This window comes from Gymnoscopelus braueri (assembly GCF_963280865.1).
Source record: "Gymnoscopelus braueri genome assembly, chromosome: 4".
In the NCBI taxonomy this organism is placed as follows: domain Eukaryota; kingdom Metazoa; phylum Chordata; class Actinopteri; order Myctophiformes; family Myctophidae; genus Gymnoscopelus; species Gymnoscopelus braueri.
The window spans coordinates 29,979,071-30,003,474 of record NC_137605.1 but is presented as its reverse complement, the minus strand read 5'-3'; the positions used below and the strand labels follow the sequence as shown (position 1 = coordinate 30,003,474).

Genomic DNA, 24,404 nt, shown 5'->3' with positions numbered 1-24,404 from the left:
TATATCTATATCTATATCTATATCTATATCTATATCTATATCTATATATTGATTGATTGATTGATTGATTGATTGATTGATTGATTGATTGATTGATTGATTGTTTGAATACTTTATTAACAGTTTGCAAGCACAGGGAAGTGCAGTTCAATACAAGCATGTTTCCGTTGGGGTCCTTTGTACTCAATTCATCGAAACATTGAATGACAGACAAATACACTACTATGCAAAAACATCATATAAACAAGTAGAAATCAAAAATCTAACTATATACAGTAAACCCACTATAAAGGAGGGGGAGGTGCTACCAGGAAGGTCCACTGTCTTCCTTATTACCAGGTAAATATGAAAATACAAAACAGCTTCAACAGTGAGCTTCAACAGGACCTATAGAGGGCTTTCACTTAAACAGGTAGAGAGACTGTGGCTATTTTTCAACTTTGGTCAAATAAAAGGTTGTATTTGTGCTCAGGTAATAATGTATTGTAAATAATTAGTTCAACATAAAATTATTTAGCTAATTCCCATTTGTTTTGTCAGAATATGAATCACATTAATCAAATGGTGGATATATCATTGGGGTAAATTATTATTATTTATTGACAACGTTTGGGGTTGATAATGTTTGAGCCCTCTTGGGCGATTTGGAATAGCAAAAACTGAATGAATGGATCCTGTCTAGTGTAAATGTTCCTGATCATTAAAAACATGTTAAAACATTGATGGTCAGCTCACTAATTATCATTAGTGAGCAAATTGTAGTTCAAACTGTTACTGTATGAAATCAATAATATAATTTTTTAATTTGTCTACATCATAATACCATGGCAAACACCCAACGGGCATAACCACATAACAGCATATGCCACATAAAATGGTGTCCAGGTAATTTTTGCTTTGTTTACTTAAAGTGTTGGAAGTTACGCCATGTGATCCAGTGTACACATTCTTTTATTTTTATTACGGAAGTTTATCACAAGGAGTAATTAATTTTATTCACCATTTGAGATTTGAATGAAAACCCAGCATCCTTATTTTGAGGAAACGGTCGCAGAAAATACCAGATCTACAAGCTCACAACGCAAGAGCTTGTAAATTGGCTATTTTCAGCAATGTTAGTTAATGTAGAGCAAAAACACAAACGATTCCGCTCAACCAAGTATAGGGTTTAAGTGGTTAATCCTTGCTGTAAATCATTAATCTTTTAGTGCACCTTCCCTGTATCTCAGGAGGTTGGTCTTTTTCTAACATGAATAGGCCTATTCATGATTAGTTCAAATGTGCTGCACCTTTGTAGACCTCTTGCTATCATCAAGAAAAAATGCCAGGTGAAGTGCTGGTATGACCAGCACTATTAGACTGCTGTAAATGAATCACCTCGTAGATGCTCATTTTATTGTCTCGGCCGAGACTATGTTTTCGCCCCTGTTCGCACCTGAGTCTTTGTGGCCATCCGTCCGTCTGTCTGTGAGCAGCTAATCTGCTGCACCGTTGGACAGATCAGCGTGAAACTGTGCACACACACACACACACACACACACACACACACACACACACACACACACACACACACACACACACACACACACACACACACACACACACACACACACTCCTTGGAGGCCGGAGCAGAACCTCTGCCACAAATGTTTCATATCAGCTTGGTATACCGCCACCAAGAGGTTGAATTTTGCCACAGAGTTTGTCCAAACGTCACGCAAATCGGTACACACTATCGCTATAGTCATGTGATCATGGCGTATCTGTCAGATTTCTCATATTCCATTCCAATTGACTATGATTGCCTTCCAAACTTTGCAGGAGTGGCACAAATCATAAACGCAGCTCCCGATTACTTTGCACGCACACTCACAGTAAGCCAAGGAAGAATCTCCACCCAACATTTTTCACATCGGCCTCATGGTGGCGCTACAGCAGCCCACTTCACGTTTGTGCCTATGACTCTTAAACTGTAGCTTGTACAATGAAAACTTTTTTCTCTGGATTCCTTGGTCATGATGCAACTTATAGGCCCTGTTTGTGCCAGATTACATTTTCTGCCATAGTGTGTTTTCTTCAAAACACACTTTTTGCTACTCCTCCTACAGATTTGGATAAAAACTCACACCAATCGGTGCACGTTATCTCTAGGGTCATGTGATCAAGATGTATGAGTCAACTGTATGAGTCAACTTTTGGCTATGACTGACTTCCAAAGTTTTGCCTGGTGGAGACCTGTGCTCCGAGGAGCACACTTTTCTAGTTTCTTTGGATATTATACACAATTTCTCACAAACAACATCACTCCAAGGGCTCCTGCTCCTTCCTTTCTTTTTAGGAACTTCCTTTCTTTTTCTTTTTTTTTAGGTATGTCTGTGTCCATGACCAAAGCTGAGGGAGTGACAATCTTTACCTTGAAGTCTAACCCCAAAAGTGCTTATCCTCCGCTGTTCCAAATTCTGGGATCTCTATGCTACAGCCCAGTATGCTGCTCTGTTTCTGTTGGGCTAAAAAGTCTGCAAGGCAGCACTTTAACAGCACTGGGGGTGAGTGGCACCTCTCTAATTTATACGTTGTTGTACAATGGAGCCTTTAACCAAAAATATTATTTGACGTGCACTGTTGTTGTGTATGAATTATTAAGCTAAAACACACACACACACACACACACACACACACACACACACACACACACACACACACACACACACACACACACACACACACACACACACACACACACACACACTCACACACACACACACACACACACACACACACACACACACACACACACACACACACACACACACACATATATAAGAATGATAATAATAATAATAATAATAATAATAATAATAATAATAATAATAATAATAATAATAATAATAATATTGTTTCACAGACTATGCAGATCATGGTTGGTTTACTCAACATAGGCCTTGGGTCTATCGTTGTCACTGCAGGCCGTGGGCCCGGGACATGTGTTGGCTGCCGTTTGGGAGTTTGGTAAGCAACCTCTAAAATGTGTTCTTGGCCAAAGGATCTCAGATTAGGCCGCAAACTATACTGTATCTGCAAGTGAAGAGGAATGTTTACCCTTTTTGTCATTTCTCTAGTTTATTGATTGATGTGTATTCTGGCAGAGAAGTTTCCATCTGGTGAGTTGTGTTATCCCACATCTTACATCTCTATCTTGCTTGGTTGGCGGGGGGGGGGGGGGGGGGGTACAGAATAAGTGTGTGTCTTTCTTGTATGCTGTAAAAAAAATATTATTGTTAAGATATTTAATCTGCATAACATGCAGTATGTAACAGTCCAGTGTACTTACTGTAGATCTGTATCATACAGTGTGCTACAGTCCAGTGTACTTAGATCTGTATCATACAGTGTGCCACAGACAGTCCAGTGTACTTAGATCTGTATCATACAGTGTGCTACAGTCCAGTGTACTTATATCTGTATAACATACAGTATGCTATTATAGTCCAGAGTACTAGATCTGCATAACATACAGTATGATACAGTCCAGTTCTGTATAACATACAGTATGGTACTGTCCAGTATACTAGATATACATAACGCTACAGTCCAGTATACTGCGTGTGCAAACTGGACATGGGACTGAACATGTTGCATTCTATACTGTTCAGTCTGTCCTGGCACTGAAGTCAGATTGGGAAATATAAACAGCAGCTGAAACTTTAACCGAAACAAAAATGGCTATCAGCTTTGTTGAGCTTTTAATCCAATCGTAACTTAATTTGTGAAAAAATTTGTTCTTTCGGTCATGACTCACATTTCATGACCATAGGACCGCAAGAGGCCGGATACAAACATTATTGCTACTGTAATTATAAGCATTATATAACTATGTGCTTCTTGATAAACTTTCTATTATTATTGTGGTTACTTGCTACTGCTATATCCTTTACAACTAACAACGTATTCGTTGTTAGTTGTAAAGAGACAATAATATTTCTATTATTATGATTTTTCTTTACATCTTGTAATCTGTTATGGTGAGCTCAAGAACTATGTGGGAGGTGCTTTCACATCAAAATCAAAACTGAGCATGACCTCACCTCATTCTTGCTGAAACAGAAACTGTGGCTGCGCCACCATCTGTCACTGGTACCAGAGGACCCGCCTATCCTATAGGTGAACATCCATTTCACCAGTAGAGGTAAGCTTTCTGCACATTCCAAGTATTCCAGTGATATATTGTCAGGGACTTCTGGAAAAGATTCACTTTATTAATGAACTTTATCAGGATGTCCTCGGTTGGGTTGGATGTTTTGACTGATATTACTTATAAAGTGTACCAAAACAACTGCTATGAGTTATGGTGAGTTAAGGGAAATTAGGTTATTTATTAGGGTGATTTGTGTGTTTGTGCATGATGCTGGTGAGGGGGGGGGGGGGGGCATTTCCATGCATTGCATGCATTGTGTATAGCAAAGAGTGAAAGAGAAAATAATAAAACAAATTAAAGAGAGGCTGGGAGTAAGTAAGGTTCAAGTTTGTGGTCTTTGTTCTTTTTGTGTTAGCTTTTGGATAACAGACATAAGGATGTTAAGACATAAAGTAAACACAGATACTTGCCAAAGAAAGAAGTGTGCAAGGAGAAAAGTCCACATTCTTCTGTAATTCTTTTAACATTTCTCCTCAGCCTCAGCGAAAGAGAATCTGAATTTCATGTTGGGGAAATAATAAATACATTTTAGACACATACCCCTAATAAAAATTGTAATCCTTCAAAACATCAGCAGCTGACATTGTAAAGGGAATTGGTTACTATTTTAATAGTGTGTTTTTTATTCAGTATCTTCACAAGGTATATGATGCCACTGTGACTGTGATGTCAATTTAAACTCAACTGCGTTGCTTTTGTGTCACAGTTGCTAACGTCACAAGGAGGAATCAGGATGTCAGTAATGGTGATGAAGAGGTACAGCGTGAAAGCCAAACCTACAATCAATTGCCGTCAAATCTGTCAACTGTTGTTGAAGCTTTGTTGCAGCAACCCAACATGCTGCTCTGTGTCCCAGGCACTGATGAATCTGCTGGCCAGTGCTCCAGCAGTTATTGGGGTGAGCATCATTGATTTCAAAGGCACTCATTATTTGCCTGCATTTAAATGCAGCCACAAAATCATTACTGTATCTGGAAAATTCTACACAACTCAATATGAAAAAAAAACCCCTCAAATATACAATTGTTTATGCCTGAACGTTGTGTAGATTTTCTTCTTTTCTGTCTTTAATAGGCTGTACAGATCATTATTGGCCTGGTCAACATTGGTCTCGGACCAGGACGAACAAGCACACAGACGGGAGATGTGACTGATTTGGGAGCTCCGTATTGGCTTGGTGGTGTGGTATGTCATCATCCCATATTGAAGCCTTGCGTCTCTAATCTGGGGAAAACATTTGGCAAAAATAGCAGATCTACACGCTGTGTGTTTTGTTTTTGTTTGTTTTTTTCTTTACAGAAACATTTCACTTACACCCCTTTAATTTTTTACCACGGAAGCATATGTATTATTATTATTAATATTATTATTTATTTTCAAGCATATGAAATGTCTAATTTTCAAATGATTTATTTAATGACTGTATTAATTCCTTGGTGCAATTGTATTTTATAATAAGATGACATGTCAGATATAGCTAGTAGATAATGACAGTAGTAGATGGTAAACATATTTTACAGTGGTGTTAAACCATTGTAATACCATGAAATAGCCTGTGTTGGGGAAGCTACTCTGAAAATGTACTGCAATTACTCCATCCTGGAAATAGTTAAGCCTAAAACTATACAGCAAACCTATACCACTGAGTAGTTAAGCTACGCTACAGCTACTTCAAAATAGTTGTTAACTGCAGCTAATAAATTCTTTAAACTTTAGCTCAGTAGGCTACAATATGAGGTCATTAGTCATTACATCAAACCTGCAATACAAACATTAAGCAAACATGGATGTGAATTTTGGTAGCTATTTGCTTTAAATGATTGTTGCTCGGCAGCAACAATATGTCGTATATCAGAGTGACCATCCAATTAGCACTTGAACACATCAGTCTTCACTTTCAGATGTATTACTGTGTAATGAAAACATATAACTTGTAGCTTTGATCCGAGCAACACCAGTGTTTATTGGAAAAAAATAACTACTTGCTATAAGCTACTATAGTTCCCTTACTTACTATTTCCACCGGCAATACCCAATGCAAGAGTATTGTAATAATGCTTCAAGTAACTACTGTACTGTATTAAACAATTATGCTCTATTTGTTTATAACTTTAACTGTATTTTGACCTTCTTCTAGTACATTGTTGCTGGAATCATGTGCATTCTGGCTGGAGCTTTCCCTTCTCCCTGTCAGGTGAGTAAAATGTACCTTTAGTCATCTTTCCCCAGCACTCATTTCTTTACCATTTATCCACCATACAGTACATGATCATACAACACAGTAAGATCCTCAGTGTTCATTTAACTCTGAGAGTATACAAATGCAACCAAATGACCTGTAAGGGTCCATTTGGTTACAGTTGTGCACTCTAAAAGCTACAACAGGATTAAACACTGAGGACTTTACTGTGTTGTCACAGGAGTATAATACATCTTACTTTTGCACTCAAGAAAGTGATTGCCTGCAATTACACGCTCAGAACAAGCTCACAACGCAACATGTTATGTAAGAACTTGTAGATCGGCTATTTTTGGCAAAGATAATTAGTGTATAGTGAAAACAGGAGGAGGCCAAGTATAAACCCCTGGTGGACTCCAGTCAATTAAGTAGGTTTAAGTGGTTAATTAATCAGTTGAAGTATTAGATAGATGTCGGTACAATAATGAATGTATGTCTCAGGCAGTGGTGGAAAGTAACTAAGTACATGTACTCAAGTACTGCACTTAAGTAATTGTACTTGAGTATTTCCAATTTCCAATACTTTTACTTCTACTCCACTACATCTCAGAGGCAACTGTTGTACTTTTACTCCACTACAATTATTTGAAAACTTTAGTTACTAGTTACTTTGCAGATATAAATTATTACATTATAAAACATACATTAAAGGGGAAGACCACTCATTTTCAATATTGAACATAGAGGGGGGGGGGGACATTTTTCTTATTTCCACACAACAGCTCTAAGGTGTATTAAAGACATAGTTCAATGTTGAAAATAAGTGGTCTTGCCCTTTAACCACTTTAGTCTTATTTTATACCTAGGCTATTTGAAAATAGACGATCTACAAGCTCACAACGCGTCGCATCGCGTCACATTTCAGTACTTCAATACTTTAAGTACATTTGGATACCAACACTTTTGTACTTTTACTCAAGTACATTTTTAACACCAGACTTTTACTTGTAACAGAGTACTTCTACGTTGCAGTACTGATACTTTTACTTAAGTAAAACATTTGAGTACTTTTTCCACCACTAATCTATCTCAGGTAACATACACTATTCAGTTTTTTTTTAGATGAAAGTAATTCATCGAATTAATTATTTCATTTCAGGTGGGTCTCGCTGTGGCCATAAATCTGATTGGAGGCATTTTTGCCATCGTAGGCATTGCGTTGTATGCCATTGACCTGACAGGTCCCTCTACCAGTGGGTTCTGTGTCGGGCCTGAGATACAGGACAACTGCAAGATGGTGGCACTCATCGCTGATGTAAGTGTGTTAAAAAATGTGACTTGATCAAAAGAGGATGAGGAACTGGTCAATAGTGTTCATCACCATTGCTGTTACCATTATTAGTTAGAGAAACTAGTTTGATTCTGAATTTGGCACCATGTCAAAACTTTAACCTACACCTAACAAAATAAATGTTCAAATTCAAAGACAAATCTGATCTTATCGTAATTTGTAAAGGATACAAAATAACTTAAATTCCTCACTCAATAGGTAGGCCTGCTCTTTATACCCTGTTACAGACCGGTTCACTTACTGTATATTTGATAAACATGACTTCAGCTGACTTTTTGTTGTGTCCAAATGGATACATACTGTGGCATTTTTTTTTAAATAACACTTTTTGTGTGTCTCTGCCATCAGAGGTTGTTGATGACCCTGGACATTTTGTTGATTGTCTTAGCAGTCATTCAGATGTCTGTCAACATTAGCATTTCTGCCTTGGGGATCAAGGCTTTGATTGGACAGGAGACATATTGGGAAGAGGTATGAACAGACAGACTCATGATATGACATGTCTCAGGTCACATGCCTTCTGGAACCGAAAGTCTATTGATGATTATGAAAGATTCAAAGATACAAATTCTGCCTGGCTGTCCCATAAGTGTTTTATAGTACTGTCGTCTTCTATACGTACAGTATAGTTCAAGTGTATTTTTTTTTGCAATTATCTAACTTTATACTACACCAACAGGTTGCTCAAGATGTGGAGTATTACAAGCCATTATTGAAGGAGGTAACAGGCACTATTTCTGCAGCATAAAAGATATGTCTCCTATCTTGCTGTTTAACAGGAACATTGTGCAATACATTTCCCAGTCTATCTATCTATCTATCTATCTATCTATCTATCTGTCTGTCTGTCTGTCTGTCTGTCTGTCTGTCTGTCTGTCTGTCTGTCTGTCTGTCTGTCTGTCTGTCTGTCTGTCTGTCTGTCTGTCTGTCTGTCTGTCTGTCTGTCTGTCTGTCTGTCTGTCTGTCTGTCTGTCTGTCTGTCTGTCTCATTCTTTTTAATTTAAATACAAATGCCCAATATACAACACTCCTGAAGAAGACAAGTTTATTACTGATAGACGGTGTGGTGTGGAGATTTTGAAACCTTAACTACACTTTGACCTTTATTTTTATGCCTCTTTTTTATTTCTCTGCTTTATTCTTTCTGTTCTTAATTTAGTTTTAAATGCCTTTTTATGCCTCATGTAAAGCTGTAAGGATTTCTTCAAATTCCTTTGTGTATGTGATGTGTTGTGCAAATAGACTGTCTTGGCCTGTGCAGAGTAATCACACTGCATGAATATTATTCATGTTTTTTGTAGTAATGTTTTCCACTGGGTGTTTTCAAGAAAATAATACTTCAGTAAAGTGAAATATTCACAATGTGGGCATGAATTTTGGATCACTAATTGATTTCATGGATTAAAGCAAAATAAAATCTCACGACTGAAATAATTTTGTTAGGCCTAATATGTGATTTGTGAAACAGCGGGAAAGGAGCACCCCCTCACACTAGCGCTGTGATTCATTAACAATTATGGTGTTTTGCCATAAAGCCAACCAGCTAAAGAAATTGCAGATCGCTCAAGTCGGCTATACCAGCCCTGACATTTTTTTTGGGTTTGTTTTAAAACAAAATGCCAGACGCCAGAGGGTTAACCTTTGCTTTCATGAAATATCTGAGATTAGGATTTTCTGGAAGATTGAACATGCATTCTATTGCTAGTTTGAAGAATAACCCAAAATAGGCTATCTACAAGCTTACAACACGTCGCAGCGTGGCTTGTTGTAAGCTTGTAGATAGCCTATTTCGAAGCAAGTGCTTCTCAAACCTTTTCATGTCAAGGACCCCCAAATGTATGTATTTGGCCGCAGACCCCCAGAAGAGAAGATTTGTGTTAAAGCATTTCTAAATCATTCAGAATTTTTCCAATTCTTTCAAACTTTGTCAAAAAAATATCCAAAATAGCTCATCTACAAGCTCACAACGTGTCGCATTGTGAGCTTGTAGATCGGCTATTTTTGAATCGCTGAAGTATAAAAGTTGCGGTGATGCATTTCTGCTTAACCCCTGATACATTATACACAGTAAAATCCTTAGCGTTTAATTACTCGACAAATGGACTCCATTTGTACATAAATGAACACTGAGGATTTTATTGTGTACTGTAGATGGTTGTCATGGAGGGCACCGGCCCTGCCAGGATACAACACGCCCACACCTCATAAAAAACAAACAATTACAGGAACTGACAGGAACTGACACATAAGTGTCACTTAAGGAAGTATCTCAGTTGACAGTTGGGCTTCAACAACTTGAGCTGAAACCAGGTGGGCACATTTATTCATGCTTTTTCAGAATTTGCAGATTTGTGATCAAAACGGTGCAATTAAATAACTTATTTAGATTTTTAAATATAGGCCACATTGTGGACTGATGCAGTCAGACCGTCTTCATGCTACAGTTAATGAGGCGTCATAATATTTATGATCAAGCATTTCTCAAGGTGTCATAAAAACAGATCAATAGAGGTTTGTAAATCTTAGCTAAACTCCGAGTTCAGGTTAGGCAATGTTTAGGGGGAGACAATTTAGCCGAGGGTTGAATTCCGACAAGGAAGGAGGGGTAGATTATTTATAATTTGTTATTTTAGATAATTTGCGCAAGAAAACAAATGTTTTTTAAAATGTTCATTTATGTTCTCTTTATATTGAAAAGAATATACCAACCATATAGCTTTTGTGGGTGAATTATTAATGTCAAGAGTAGTATTGAGGTCAACAATAATATATCATTAAGTAAACACTATTATATCATTAAGGATCAATAAAGGTTTCATAATTTATATAAAGAAGTTAATTAGGGTAGGTAGTCTGGGTACAGTACAATGTTGTTGTTCTTCAAGATTTCATCTTCATTCTTCATTCATTCTTTTATCTCATATAGTGTAGGCTCCTGTTCAGGGGCATCACCAAAGATTGAATACATTAGGGGCTCAGCCGGGAAGGGACAGCCCATGTATTTTACCATACAGGTCAAATTTGGTCATTGACAGTCCTGAGTGGTATTTTTACTTTGAGAGTATAGTACATGTAAATGCAACCAAATGGTTCCATGTGGTTCCATTTCTTGTTCCTTCATATTGGGATGGTATCAGCCAGGATTGATTTCCAAAGCAATGGGCGTATGGTACTCAGTGGAGGTCCTCCTACATTTGGCCGACTACATTGAATTTAAATGTTTACTTTACCGATTGTCTGGTAAAGCGAGACAAATTGAACAGGTAAAATAGCCTAACAGAGGCAAAGAACAAGGCAATGTTTCATCAACCATGTCACAGTCCTGCAATAATAATAATACTCGATATGTTTAAGTTAGAGGGACCTTTTAACATATTTCAAGTTTTCAATACATAAACCAAATATTTTTTCGGGAGCATTGGGTTTTACAGTGTGTGTTGTTAGGATTCTGTTCTAACATAACTCGATTCTGCTTATTGATTTGTGAAAAAGTTCGTAAAGACAGCTAATTTGGGGTCTGGCGATCAAGCTCAGCGTAGAATGTGTTGGGCTGGTTCTGGTTTCTGGCCATTTAGCACAAAAATATTTGAGTTGACATAATAAATATATTGAATTAATCATGAATAAAAAGTACATGTAGTACCAACTACAATTATTTGAGTAAACTATGATAAAAAAAACTTTTGAGTTTGGTAATCTATATATAGAAGTACAATTAACTAAAAAAGTTCAAGTTCTGAATACTTTTTAGTTTGAAAACATATAACTTTTCGTGTACGTTACAGTGTAGGGAAACACTGATGTGCAGATTATTAGCTGCAGCAGAGTGTGGGCCAGACAGTGTCTTGAATGTGTCAAAATAATCCATTTGTCTTTGATGTAATGAAAGATGTTTGTTAGGAAAAACCCATGCTGCTGCTTGAAAATAACATGTCTCCTGTCACTCCCCCCCCCCGCTCTCTCTCTCTCTCTTTTGTATAAATTACTATTATGCAGTACCAGCATGTCACTGACCATAACCAAGGATCAAGGGGTTGTCATAGTGCAGGTGACCTCTGACACAACAAGCAATTATTGGCCTCGATTTTTTAAAATACTATGGAACGTGTTGAAAAACCCAATGAAATGCCCTGAACAGGATCTGAGCCAACCATATCAGAGACTTTTAGGAGTAAGTGAAACATTTCATTCATGAACACTAGTTGTTGCAGAAATTAGACTTTGTCTGTATTTGTCACCATAAGGTTGTGTTAATCATGTTATTCATTATCATTTCTTATTTGACCCTTATTTTGAAAAAGCTTTTGAGATGTTAATTAATAGTTCTGTTTCTCTCTGTAGGGTATGCAGATGTTGCAGGGCACACTGGGCCTTTTATGCATGGCGTTACTGCAACACAATCAGAACAATTCAACGTTCGAAATAAGTGGCCTTGGCTTTGTGGTGAGATATCCAAATATATCAGATAAAATATTAGCTACAGTAAGAGGCATCCCAAATAAAAGTATTAGTATTTGTATTAGTACAAGGGTGCTATATCACTTATAATTCTGCTTTGTGTATTATTAAGTTGTGGCAATCATTGCATAATAATTGTTACCATCTCTACGTCATATCAGTGCAGTCAGCAACTTGAGTTTAACAAACCTGTGGTAGTTTAGGTTACACAAGGATAATAATACCAATAGTACTCCTAATAGTAATAACTAAATTAATGGACTCATTGGTATACTGTAGGCCCTTTCAGTATTTAATAACAATTACTGAAAATCATAATAGTAGTCAGATTGGTTCACTCATTACAACTTGGCTCACAAGTCAGGACCAGAGGTCAATAAAATAAACAATACATGGACAGTTCAGAAACCTGCCTACCAATTACATAATCGGTGGGGATTCCAAACTAATAGAAACTAAAGTATTTATCTTACTGATAAGTTAGAATGCTGAAATATAAGTTAAACTGCTATTGTTCTTGCATTCATTAAAAAAAAAACGTATCTAAAACGTCTAAACCTGCTTACAGATTATGTCACTCGCAGGCTGGTTTCTGAACTGTCGACAGTCCTTCTCTGAGACACAGACAAAGTAGATGTCAATTGTGCTATCTTATGAGAGCATTAGTGAGGTTGTGTGTGCAAATTCAGCATCTCAATGGATATTGTGTGAAAACAAAAACAAAACAGAATACTGGCAGCAAGATTAGACTCCCCCAGTAATTGCATATTTTAACAAATGAAACAGAATATTCTAAAGGAAAACTAAACAAATAAATACAACATTCAATGTGACAGACAATTCATATGCATACGTTCTTATGTTATTCTTTTAAAGAGAGCATGCATGGTACACAGACTTTGCAATATCCAACACCTGTTATTTTGTTCAAATTCAGTTCATTACATCTGGCATGTTGAGTATCCTTGCAGGAGAATGCCCTCATCGATGTTTGGTGAGTATAAATCCAGCTCTCTGAGTTTCACTTATGCTGGATTTTGGATTTGGGCTCTTGGCTGCAAAGTGCTTGATTCAGAGCATAAGCAAAATCCATGGTTGACTCTGCTGCTGTAAAAAGGGTCTATAGCAACCATGACTAATATTTGCATAACTCAGGTAACTACACTAAAGCCTTGCCATTCAAGGCCAATTCACTACATACAGTTGTAGGTTGTACAGAGCAAATACTATGCTTTTAGCAGTGTTAGTAACCAACAAATTGTACAAAATGGAATGATACAAAGTTCAGTTATTCTGAGCTCTCAAGAGAACAGGTCACAATGTACAATACACAGATTATAAAATCCTGTTGTAATTGCTAAACATCATTATGGTCCGTTATACACATATAGTACAGGTGTAGCTTACAACAAATAGGCATATTCTTCGGTCATTGGCTAAAAAGAATGGTTATCATTCTGGCACACATATACAAGGGTTCAGCTACACAACCAAGCTGGATATTGTAGATAACATGTGGTTTACATAATATATATGGTTATACAGAATTAGTATTTTCTATTACACATTCCAAATTGAGATTGAGTCCAGTGTTGGAAAGTAACTAAGTATATTTACTTACTGTACTTAAGTACAATTCTGAGGTACTTTTACTTTACTGGGGTATTTCCATTTTTGATTATTTGTGTACCTCTACTCCACTACATCTCAGAGGCAAATATTGTACTTTTTACTCCACTACAATCATTAAAACATTTTAGTTACTTGTTGCAGTGTAGTTTTCCAATTACAAAACATGCATTAAGCAATTCAGCCCTATACTATACTATATACTGTACAAATCTTTTGAAAATAGCAGATCTACAAGCTCACAACGTGTTGCAGTGCAACGTGTGAGCTTGTAGATCTGCTATTTTCAAATGATTATTTTTTTCCAATTCTATGTGGTATTGATACTTTTACTGAAATAAAAAAAGATTGCCCCTATGACATAAATGATTGGACTGTGTTTGTCTTCAGACTACCCTTAGTGCAGTCATGAACCTAGTGGCTGCCGCTGTAGCCCTCACTGGCATAGGGCTGTACATCACCAACCTAGAAGGCGTCCTGGCTATTGTCATGATTTTCCTCGCTGTGCTCCAGATTTTAGTCAACACTTCTGCTGCTGCCGTTGCCATGGAGGCTATGACTATGAGCCACCAGAGAAATGAGGAAATAGAGGTGTGACAATAGAGAGTTATAATATTAATTTACTATATTGATATCATATAATAATGTCTTGTTGGTATTAGGTAGGAGTTAATTGATTAATAATTTGCGCTGTGCTACTCTTTTCTATCCATCCAGGAGGAAAAGTCATTATTGAAGGAATTCCCTGGAGGCTCTGTTGAGAAAGACCTATGTCAAATTCCACTTCCAACAAGCCTACAGTGATATTTTGCGTTCCTTGAACACATACAAATATAAGCAATGGAATTGTGTTTCCACTAAAGCAGCTTCCAGCAAAAAATGCATCAGAGCTTTTTAGTTCCCTTGTGGTCATCCTTTTTTTCTGGTATTTTTTCTCCATGCTGAGTTTTGCTGTTAATTAGTATCCAAATAATTATGTTATTTATTCATTCGTCTCACCTGCCCGTTTGTTTTAATCTCTGTATTTTATCATTTATCTTAAAAAAAGAGAATAAAGAATCATGTTGTATACTTTAATTCTGTTATGTTGCCATGATTTACAACATAGTTTTTCAATACTACAATGTATAGCAGTGAACCAGCCACGAGGACCCTTTAACCAGCTTCACTGTTTGATGTCAAAGTCAATTAATCGCTAACTGCCCCAGAGGGACTGACAACTACTATGACATCACATTAACAATATTTAACCTAAATATTACATTTTGTACGTTTTTGTAGAATTTTGAAAGGTTGCTGTTTGTTGTTCTATTGACAATACACCATAAAATCCTGGGTGTTGATATAACTCAGTGTAAAAATGTAACCTTATATTTACACTTACGCAAGCACATGAAAGATCTGACATTTGTTATTAAAAATGTGTTGCTTTTTAGCACTCATTCTTAATTATCGTATTAAATTAGATGTATATAAGTGCTTCATAGAATACAGTCATAAAATGAAAAAGAGGATATTTGGCTATATAGAGTTCATACATTGAGTCCAGGAAATATGAAAACCTCCATTCAACACTGGGTTACCCCCACTTTTGCAGCCTCAAAAAAGTTATTCTTTCCTATCCCCTTCAAGGCTGAAATGAATTTAAATGCTAAGATTTAAAAAGGAGAGCATAACTAACCACCCCTGGCATCCCTATTTTGGATCCCTATGTCATTATAGGCAAAACATTAAATGTCAATCCAATTTTCAATTTCTTTTTAAAAGCAGATCTACAAGCTCACACATAAGTGGTTAACATGTATTCACAGTCAGAATCCCACAATAGTTCATTAGGTGATCATGATCATGTGGCATTGCTCATGTGGAAAATTCCCTAGCTCTCACGTGGCCACATATATACTAATATTATCAGCATGTAGCCTATATACACAGTGAGCCATCCACAGTGATTTAAAAGTACAACAAAATAATAATACAAAAAACTTGTACTTCTTTCTAAAGCTTGCCACTAGGTGTCATTCATGCATTCAAAAATGTACAATCAAAACTATTCAGGCCCTTGTGTTTTACCTACACTGTAGGATCTAATTAAGTCTAAATTATTTATTTACTTGTACAAGCTTTTGTAGATAGATCACTATCACTTTTGCTAGGATTATTAGACTGACTGCAAGCATACACATTCTTTGAATGTGTCCTTGAACTCAAGTGTGTTTCTAAGATTATGTTAATGCAATTGATTTATTTGGATAGGACAGTGGTCAGTGGAAAGAGACAGAAAAGAAACAGCAATTAAATGCAATGCAGGTCGATGGCCAGGAATCATCCCACGGAGGTTGCAGTTATTGCATTATGGTTGACATTCTTACTGGCTGAGCCCTCCAGACATCCCTTGATCTTGAAAGTTAGCACTACCGTAAGCAATGAAGACATTCTTTAGGCTTTTTTGTATAATTATTCACGTAATTTATTTTCTCATTATACAAACAAGAGCGGAATTACATACATGATCAGAACACAGTTGGCCAGATCTACTCTAAATATCATACTGACAAAAGAACAAGACAGCATGGCTTCCATGGATCTCAGACGACAAATGTGGCCATTCTATGATGTCAGTCATCCATGATATCAGTACTATGACATCAGTCATCTCCAAATTTTGGGCCGATTTTCAGTCCAATCCAATTTGAAACCTTACTTACAGTATAGATACTGTATAATCCTCTTAAGTGCATGAAGGTGCACAGGAAATTCCATGGCAATCCAGCCAGTAGCTTTTGAGATATCTTGCTTGAACAGACGGACGGAAAAACAATGAGAAGTTAAATGTTTGGGATTATACAGTATAAGTAAATACATTCTGTATTGCAAAATATTAACCTTTCAAAATATGAAATATTTGTTTTGGTAACAGTACTGTAGCCTGTAGACAGGAATACAGTATATGATTGAAATACCACTTAACATGCTGAAAAAGAGCAAAAACATGACACATGGGGCCTTATATCAAGTTATCTCTCTCAACAGACCCAACAGCTTCCTGTTCGGCAACAAGATAAAACAAAAAAGCCTGTGTACCCAGGCAAGGCAACAAGTGACTCATACCAATGTCTTGGTGCCTATTATTAATATTAATGTAGTTATAATTTCAGACAAACATTACAAACTGTATTGTATGTGGGGGCTTTTGTTTATGTGAGATATTTGTCTTGGAAACTCCAGTGTGATTGTTCAGTTAATATGCAACAAACAGGCATGCACCTGCCAAACATTGTGCATATTAAAAACAAAGCTCTACTATTGTAATATTAATCCAATGTCTGCAACAGGTGCTTCACTTAGACTTGTTCATGCAGTCAGAATTTCTGTAGCACAATGCAGTAACAAAAGCAGGTAGAGCGGCTCAAAGGCAAGGCTTAAATTAACCACAGGTATGTCTGTGTTTTCCATGCAGTATCAGTCCTGAATGGGAAACCTGTATCTCTTACGACATTTATTTATCTAGAGAGGGTTGCCCAAGTTTGCATGCTCTTTTCTTCTCTTTTTTTTTACCCCAAGCTTTGAATTCCTACAAATTCACACCAGTGAACTCAAGGCTGTGTCCAGTATAGCCAGAGTATTTAGCAGATTGTCAAACATTTCTCATGATGATTTTCCCAGTCCTTTCCTGCAGACTCACAACAGCAAATGTATAGTCTGGTACCTGCTTCTCTAACCTTTAAGTTACAATTGTCCCACTGCCTATATATGTTACCTATACAGTAGTTAATCATGTACTGCCAGAGAGGGTGTGCAGAATGTTTAAAATTCTGTTGTGTGTCTGTGTTAGTGATCTCTTCAGAGAGAACTGGTTATTTGTCTTAAGGCTGGAGATAGTGACTTGAAAATGCAGGTGCAGTGTCCTGACTCCACGTACTGCTTGTTACCCACAGGACATTTACAAATTAATAGCTTCAGCCTTTTAATCATAACTGAGTGGAGAAGTGGAGATAGTTACCTGAATATAGTTGTCCTGGAAACTGTTTTTGTTACTACAGCACAGTGGAGCAAGAATGAGGACACCGTTTACTCAGTATTTGAAAGGTAGAAAGTTTGAAATGTATGAGTGACAACAGCTCATGGTGACAGAAACTAGAAAATTCCATTGTATAGAATTCCGTTGCGTGTAGTCTGATGGTAGTGCCAAATATGCTTGTCGGGTCTTGCACAAAAACTGGTATGCAAAGAGCAACCAATGGAAGACAGCACCAATATGAATGGTGCAGACGTTATCTGAGAGCAGATTAAAAGTCCAAAGAGCTTACCATTTTCAAGGTCTCACAAATTCCATTTCTCTGTTCACAAAAAACAAAAAGGCCAAAGTCAACATTTTCATTCTCTGAAGATTTTCTTCTAGTCTGTATTAAGTGGCAGTACGTGGTTTTGAAAGGTTTTGGTTGGTTTGGGGAAATGGAAGAAATTATGTCTGTTGTATAATCCATGCAGACAAAACAGTGTTATGTTCTTGAAACAGATTGCTTTTTCCTGTAGGTCCCCTGGGATATCCCAAAAAGTTAAAAACAAATAAACAAACAAACAAACAAACAAACAAACAAACAAACAAACAAACAAACAAACAAACAAACAAACAAACAAACAAACCTATCATTATTTGTTTGTCTTGTAAGTACAAGCAAATACTTAATGCTTTAAAATCAAAAAAGTTATTGAATGTCTCATCTTTCCGCCAATCTATCTTCTTCATCATCACCAGCCTACCAGCGTCCAGCAACGCTGGCAGAACTTCCAAACATCAAATGGCATGGGAAGAATCTACTGTGAGCTAAATGACTTAATGGTTGTCCCTGAACATGTTTTGATGTTTGGAGGCCAGAGGAGGAGCTTGGCAACTAATTCACTTTATTGAGTTTTCTCCGAGGCATCTCCAGTGATCCCTTGCCTCAATTCCTTCAAGCATCAATGGACGCCGTCAGGTTCCTCCTGTTCAGAACCAAATAAATTATATTCCTACCATCTAATTTGTAATAAATCCAGTGTCCAGAGCACATGATACATCTCAGAAACCCTTCCTATGCTCAGCTCCTCCCAGCGGTGAGCGTCAGGCCCTTGTGATGCAGCCAGCAAATTGCTGGAGCCCACCACCTGATAAAGATTTGTGCCCACTTTTTTCAGGGACAAAATGAATGTTATTTCCATTGAGACCGAATTAAGGGTTACGGAGAGGTGGCGAGTTGGAGCACAATGTATCCCTGCATGGCGGCTGAAACTTTTCGTTGCCTCGTGATGTTTTTCTGCGTTCCTAAGGTCACCTGATGGGCCGGGCTCAATGCAGGACTGTGTGGCCAAATCATATTCATGGAAGAGTAATTCTGGTCTGATTAAAAGCATCTCTTTGCCTATTCACTAGTTTTATATGGTCAGCCCACATGGCTCCACCTGCAAGAGGCAGAGGGTGGCCTCAGAGGGCCCATGAGGATGGAGGACACACAAAGATAAATTGAAATCACAGTGGAAAACCTTCTGCCTGCAAGTTTAATTGGCTGAAAATGACTATAGACTTCAGGGTTATATGATCTTATTTAGGATAAGGACACCCTGGAGGTGAAGGCAGAAACATGGATAAAGATAAACCACTTAAAGGGATATTTCACTTTCAAAAAAACTTTGTGTCATTTTATCTTATACCCAGGCTTTTGTGAGCCCCCCAGACAGTTTTTAAGTTGCTTGATTCATTATTTAGATATTTGATATTCATTTTATCAGACACGCCCCCTTCCTATACAAACCCATTATAACTTAAAACTCAATTTTCAACATGTTATATTCATCAAAAACACCCGTCCTTGGTTCTGGTGACTCACCCTGCCCTCCTAATACGCGAGGGGGCCGTGTTTTTTCGATTGCTTTTTTCATTTATTTTTAATATATTTTTTTGAAAATTAAAACAATTAAATACGATAAAAAAAAAAAAATCTGAGTAAAACGACCTGAGTTACAACTGTAGTTGGAGCGTTTTTTTCCGTCACCAAATCTCTTTGGCAAATGTTCCCCCCAGAATAGGCTTGCTGGGTTCAAGTGGTTAAACTTAATCAATCAGATGCTGTGATGACTCTCTGGACCACCATTGGTCTCCAGTATGTCTCCATCCATCCGACATTTACTAAGGAGTCATTCAAATGTTCCTTCATGCCATTTGGTTGTGCTATGCTTCCTAGCATACTTCTTCAGATCACTTACAACGGCCCAGTTCCTATGCTCTGGTCTACATCTGCATGTTTGTACAATCAAGTCTGCAATTCTGTTCAAATGTCTGTACAGATAAGTCCTGTACTGTACCAAACAAGTACAGTACAAACAAACTTAATTTATATACATCACATTTTGTACATTAAAATGCAATAAAATGCAATAATAATAATAATAATAATAATAATAATAATAATAATAATAATAATAATAATAATAATAATAATAATAATAATAATAATAATAATAATAATATGGGGTAGAGAGGTGGAAGATGCAGGCAGTCAGTGGAAGGGGATGGGTAACGATATCCTGGAAACCACCAGACTAATTACTACGTAAATGATTTCACTCTGGCATATTCGACTGTTTCCAGGCTAGGGCAGCAAATGTGAAAGCTCTCATTGACAAATCACTGTGTTCAGATAACATTATTAGGCTAACAAGAGCTAACACTAGAGGCAATGGCGTAGTGCAATACAAATCCACTGAATCTGGCTGATCAGCTTTCTCTGTTAAATCCCTGTGCAGAGGAAAGCTATCAGACATAATCAACATAAACTAGTATAGTCAGCCATAGCAAGCATGTCAATCTCTTGATCAGAAGATCATTTGGCTTGTGTGGCAAACACACCTAGTCTGATGATGTAAGACACTGGAGCACTTTAAATGCTTTGGGAAAATTAATTATTTAAGTCTCTCAGGAGACTTAAAGATAATGATTTTGGACCACTAATCTATGGTTAATCAGAAAATAGTGCTTGTTCATGCGTGAATATGTGAACACGCAGGTGTGTGTGTGTGTGTGTGTGTGTGTGTGTGTGTGCGTGCGTGCGTGGCTGCGTGCGTGCGTGCGTACGTGCGTGTGTGTGTGGGTCACACGCACGCACGCACGCACGCACACACGCACGCACGCACGCACGCACGCACACATGCACACACACGCGCGCACACTCACACGCACACGCACAGCATGCTTGCATGCTGTCATGCACACTTCCACACACTGAACTTTATTTGCTTTTGTCATCTCCTGTTCTGCATACTAAGCCAGACACTATATTTTAATAACGTGCTCTAATAGTAGATTTGATTTCAAACAACTGGAACATAAATTCAGTTTAAGGCTTTCACCAAAGCAATATCAATCTCAAGTTGACATATCACAAGTTGCCAGATGGTTACTAGATCAAAACCATATGCAGTGCGGAATTTGAATATGAGTTTGCCACTATAGGGTTGCAGTATGTCTCCTGAGACAGATTAGAGTTAGAGATTCCTCTCTAACTGCCCAAAATGACTAAAACAGAAAAAACGAAAACAAAAAAAGAATGTTTGACACACAGCTGTTGATGCACTTGTTCAATGTTAGGATATTGACCCACATGTGTTTACAGGCAAAGAAATCTACTAAAAATAGGCAAGACCACGACCACAAAATTACAGTGCATGGTGGGTGTTTCCAAACTAGCAAGCCATAGCATTCCTTTTCTCAGTTTCATCTGTAAGGGCACGGCCCCACCGCACTTTTATTTTACCTCTGGGGCGGAATCTGCCAATGCTTTGTCAATGCAATTGTGTGGATTCATGGTCTTGCGCATTTTTCTGGAGAATCCACGCACTTGCATTGACAAAGCAGATTCCGCACCAGAGGTAAAATAAAAGTGTGGTGGTCACCGACCTAAGGCTTTGAAATCCTAATTATTTTCCTTACAAATGTAAGGTTCAAGCATTCTGCTCAGTGCTGGTACCTAAACATTACTTGTTGAGGGGAACAGAGAGCATTACTCATTTACTTTCTTACTTTATCAAGGACTCCTGAAAATCAAACAGGAGAGTCAAATGAGTAGGCTAGTGTCTCCGGTTCACCACACTGGTTGTGTAAACGTTAAAATTTTACTACAATAGCAGGGAGGATACATACAATAACCTCCAACTGCTCCAGTGGGGCCACTCTAACCTTGACCAATGACAGTTTGGCATCATCATGTCAAGCCTAAAGCCCAATTCATACTTCGTCGCATAACGGTGTTGCACATTGTGAGGTTGTAGTTCTGCTATTTCGACACGCTACAGAAAGTGTAATTTCCCCCCTTAAAATGTGACTAATTTAACCCCCTCGGATTGTGGGCTCTCGTCCAAAGTGTGAGGGCTGATAGATTGACTATGAAAATAACAGCAGCAAGAAACAACCAGCAAACTCTCCTATCAGCTTATCTAATCTGCAATGTCTGGACTCCAGGTCCACCTCTTCCATTGTGATTGCCTGATTTAACTGCAGTGTAGATAAACTGGACTTACTGTCACAGGCTGTCACACAAAATAAACTAATAGGCCTATACATGAGCCTAACCTTGATCCCAGCATTATCTCATCTCATGAGGAGAAGCCTGCAAGTAGAATGGTTTCATCTAACATTAGAAAATGAAAGTGTTGACGGATAATTGTGGTCTTGGCTGTTACTGCAATACAGTTCATTTATATCACACACAAAAACAAGCTGCTAGTGTCACCATAGGCTTACATCAACATAATGCCTGATGTTAGTCAACTTTTAGCTTGCTAGAAAACTTTAGCTACTTGCATGGTTTTGTGCAGGACAGGCTAGTTTATCTGGCTGCATGCAGATCTGCAGTTCTGGACAACTGCCAATCCAACCGACTTCGAGCCAGGCACTGCTCTCCCTTGGTTGAAGTCGATCGGTCGGGCGGTTCTCGAGATGCGTGAAGGACAGGTACGCACACAAGATTTAATCGATTTATAGAAGGATTCTGGTACAATCAGCAGGGTAGAAATGAGAGAAGTGGAGCAGAAATGGGAGGAAGGGTTTAGTTTGAAAGTGGTCTGTAATATTGATCATGTTAAGGCTTTTACAAAAAAAGATTCCAGTGGGTGAAAGTACTCAAGTAATTTTGAGGTACTTTGACTTTACTTGAGTATTTCCATTTTTCCATACTGGATCTCAGAGGAAAATATTTTACTTTAAAGTTTTTCCTCCTCTACAATTATTTGAAAAGATCATTATGACAAAATGAATAAATTAAGCCCTTTGGCTATGTTTGAAAACATTTATGAAATGGGTCATTCATAATGAGTACTTTTACTTTGGTACTGTGAGTATAGGTATTTTGATGCCAGTATGTTTGTACTACTAAGGCCATTTACTTGTAACAGATTATTTCTACATTATGGTATTGCTACTTTTACTTAAGGACAACGTCACCCATTTTCAACCTATTCTTCATTAGTCTGGAAACCAGACAAATCTGCCAGGGCAGATTAGTCTGGCCATGCCAAGCTAATTCTTCATATAATTTGTCCTCAATAATAATGCTCATTATAATATGGTCCATTTTTGTCTACTCTGTCTGTGTCTCAGAGGAGGGTTGTGGACAGTTCACTAACCCGCCTATCTGTGACATCATCGCTAGGCAGGTTTGGACATTTCAAACAAGAACAAATAGCAAGCTAACTTTCCAGGAATAGAAAGCTGGTAGTTTCTATTAGCTTTGATTCCCCATCAATGATTTCACTGGTAGGCGGGTTTCTGAACTGTCCACAACAGTACACAACTGTAGACAAAGATGGTATCATATTATAATCAACCCCAATTACATGAAGATAGGTTGAAAATGGGTGAAGTGGTCCTTTAAGTAATATATCTGAATACTTCTTACACCACAGATCTTTTTTCTTTTAGACACAGTCAGACAGCAACAGAATGAAGACAGAGGGAGAGACAGGGTCTCAGATGAGGTCTCTCAATGGCTATGTGATGTTCTATTCTCATATAGAGGAAGTTGTTTCTGGGCCCGTAATAAAATTCGTTGTAAATTATGAAGCTCTATCAGGTCATTTTGTTTAGTGAATAACAATTTATTTTGCCCAATCTGTATGGTAGAATATGTTAAAACAATATAACATAGTCTTATACAATTGGGGTGGTTGTATTTGGTCTCCCTGCTCTTCTATTGAGACATTTAGATCCTTTGTCTAGGTTGGACATGACCTTTGACACAATCCTGTTTCTGGTTTGACACAAATTTTGACCTTAAGGTCAAAATGTATTTTCTCTACTGAGCAAGCAGGCAGGCTCTATTAGATCAGTGGTAAAAATGTCAGCACTTGCCCAGGAGACTAGGGTTCAAATCCGGGGTAGAACAGGAATGTTACATTTAAGCAAGGGGAAACTATTTCCTACAAATGTTGAAACCAAACCTATGCCCTTGGGTACCCCCTACAAACACACACACTAAATAAAGTCTGTCTGTATGACAAATTGCTATTGAATTGAATCAGTTCAGTGCTGATGCAATTACTGTGATTTTGCATGTTCTATC

General features: G+C 37.7%; 1 protein-coding gene across 1 annotated transcript; it reads left to right on the top strand.

Moving 5' to 3' along the window:
- The first annotated feature begins 11,724 nt into the window (after nucleotides 1–11,724).
- On the top strand, nucleotides 11,725–14,942 carry LOC308084052 (uncharacterized protein). The gene is made up of 5 exons (XM_080426526.1): nucleotides 11,725–11,896; nucleotides 12,067–12,168; nucleotides 13,121–13,177; nucleotides 14,203–14,403; nucleotides 14,530–14,942. The coding sequence occupies exons 1-5, from the start codon at nucleotides 11,729–11,731 to the stop codon at nucleotides 14,614–14,616; spliced, it is 615 nt and encodes a 204-aa protein (XP_080282652.1). The 5' UTR covers nucleotides 11,725–11,728; the 3' UTR covers nucleotides 14,617–14,942.
- The last annotated feature ends 9,462 nt before the right edge of the window (nucleotides 14,943–24,404 follow it).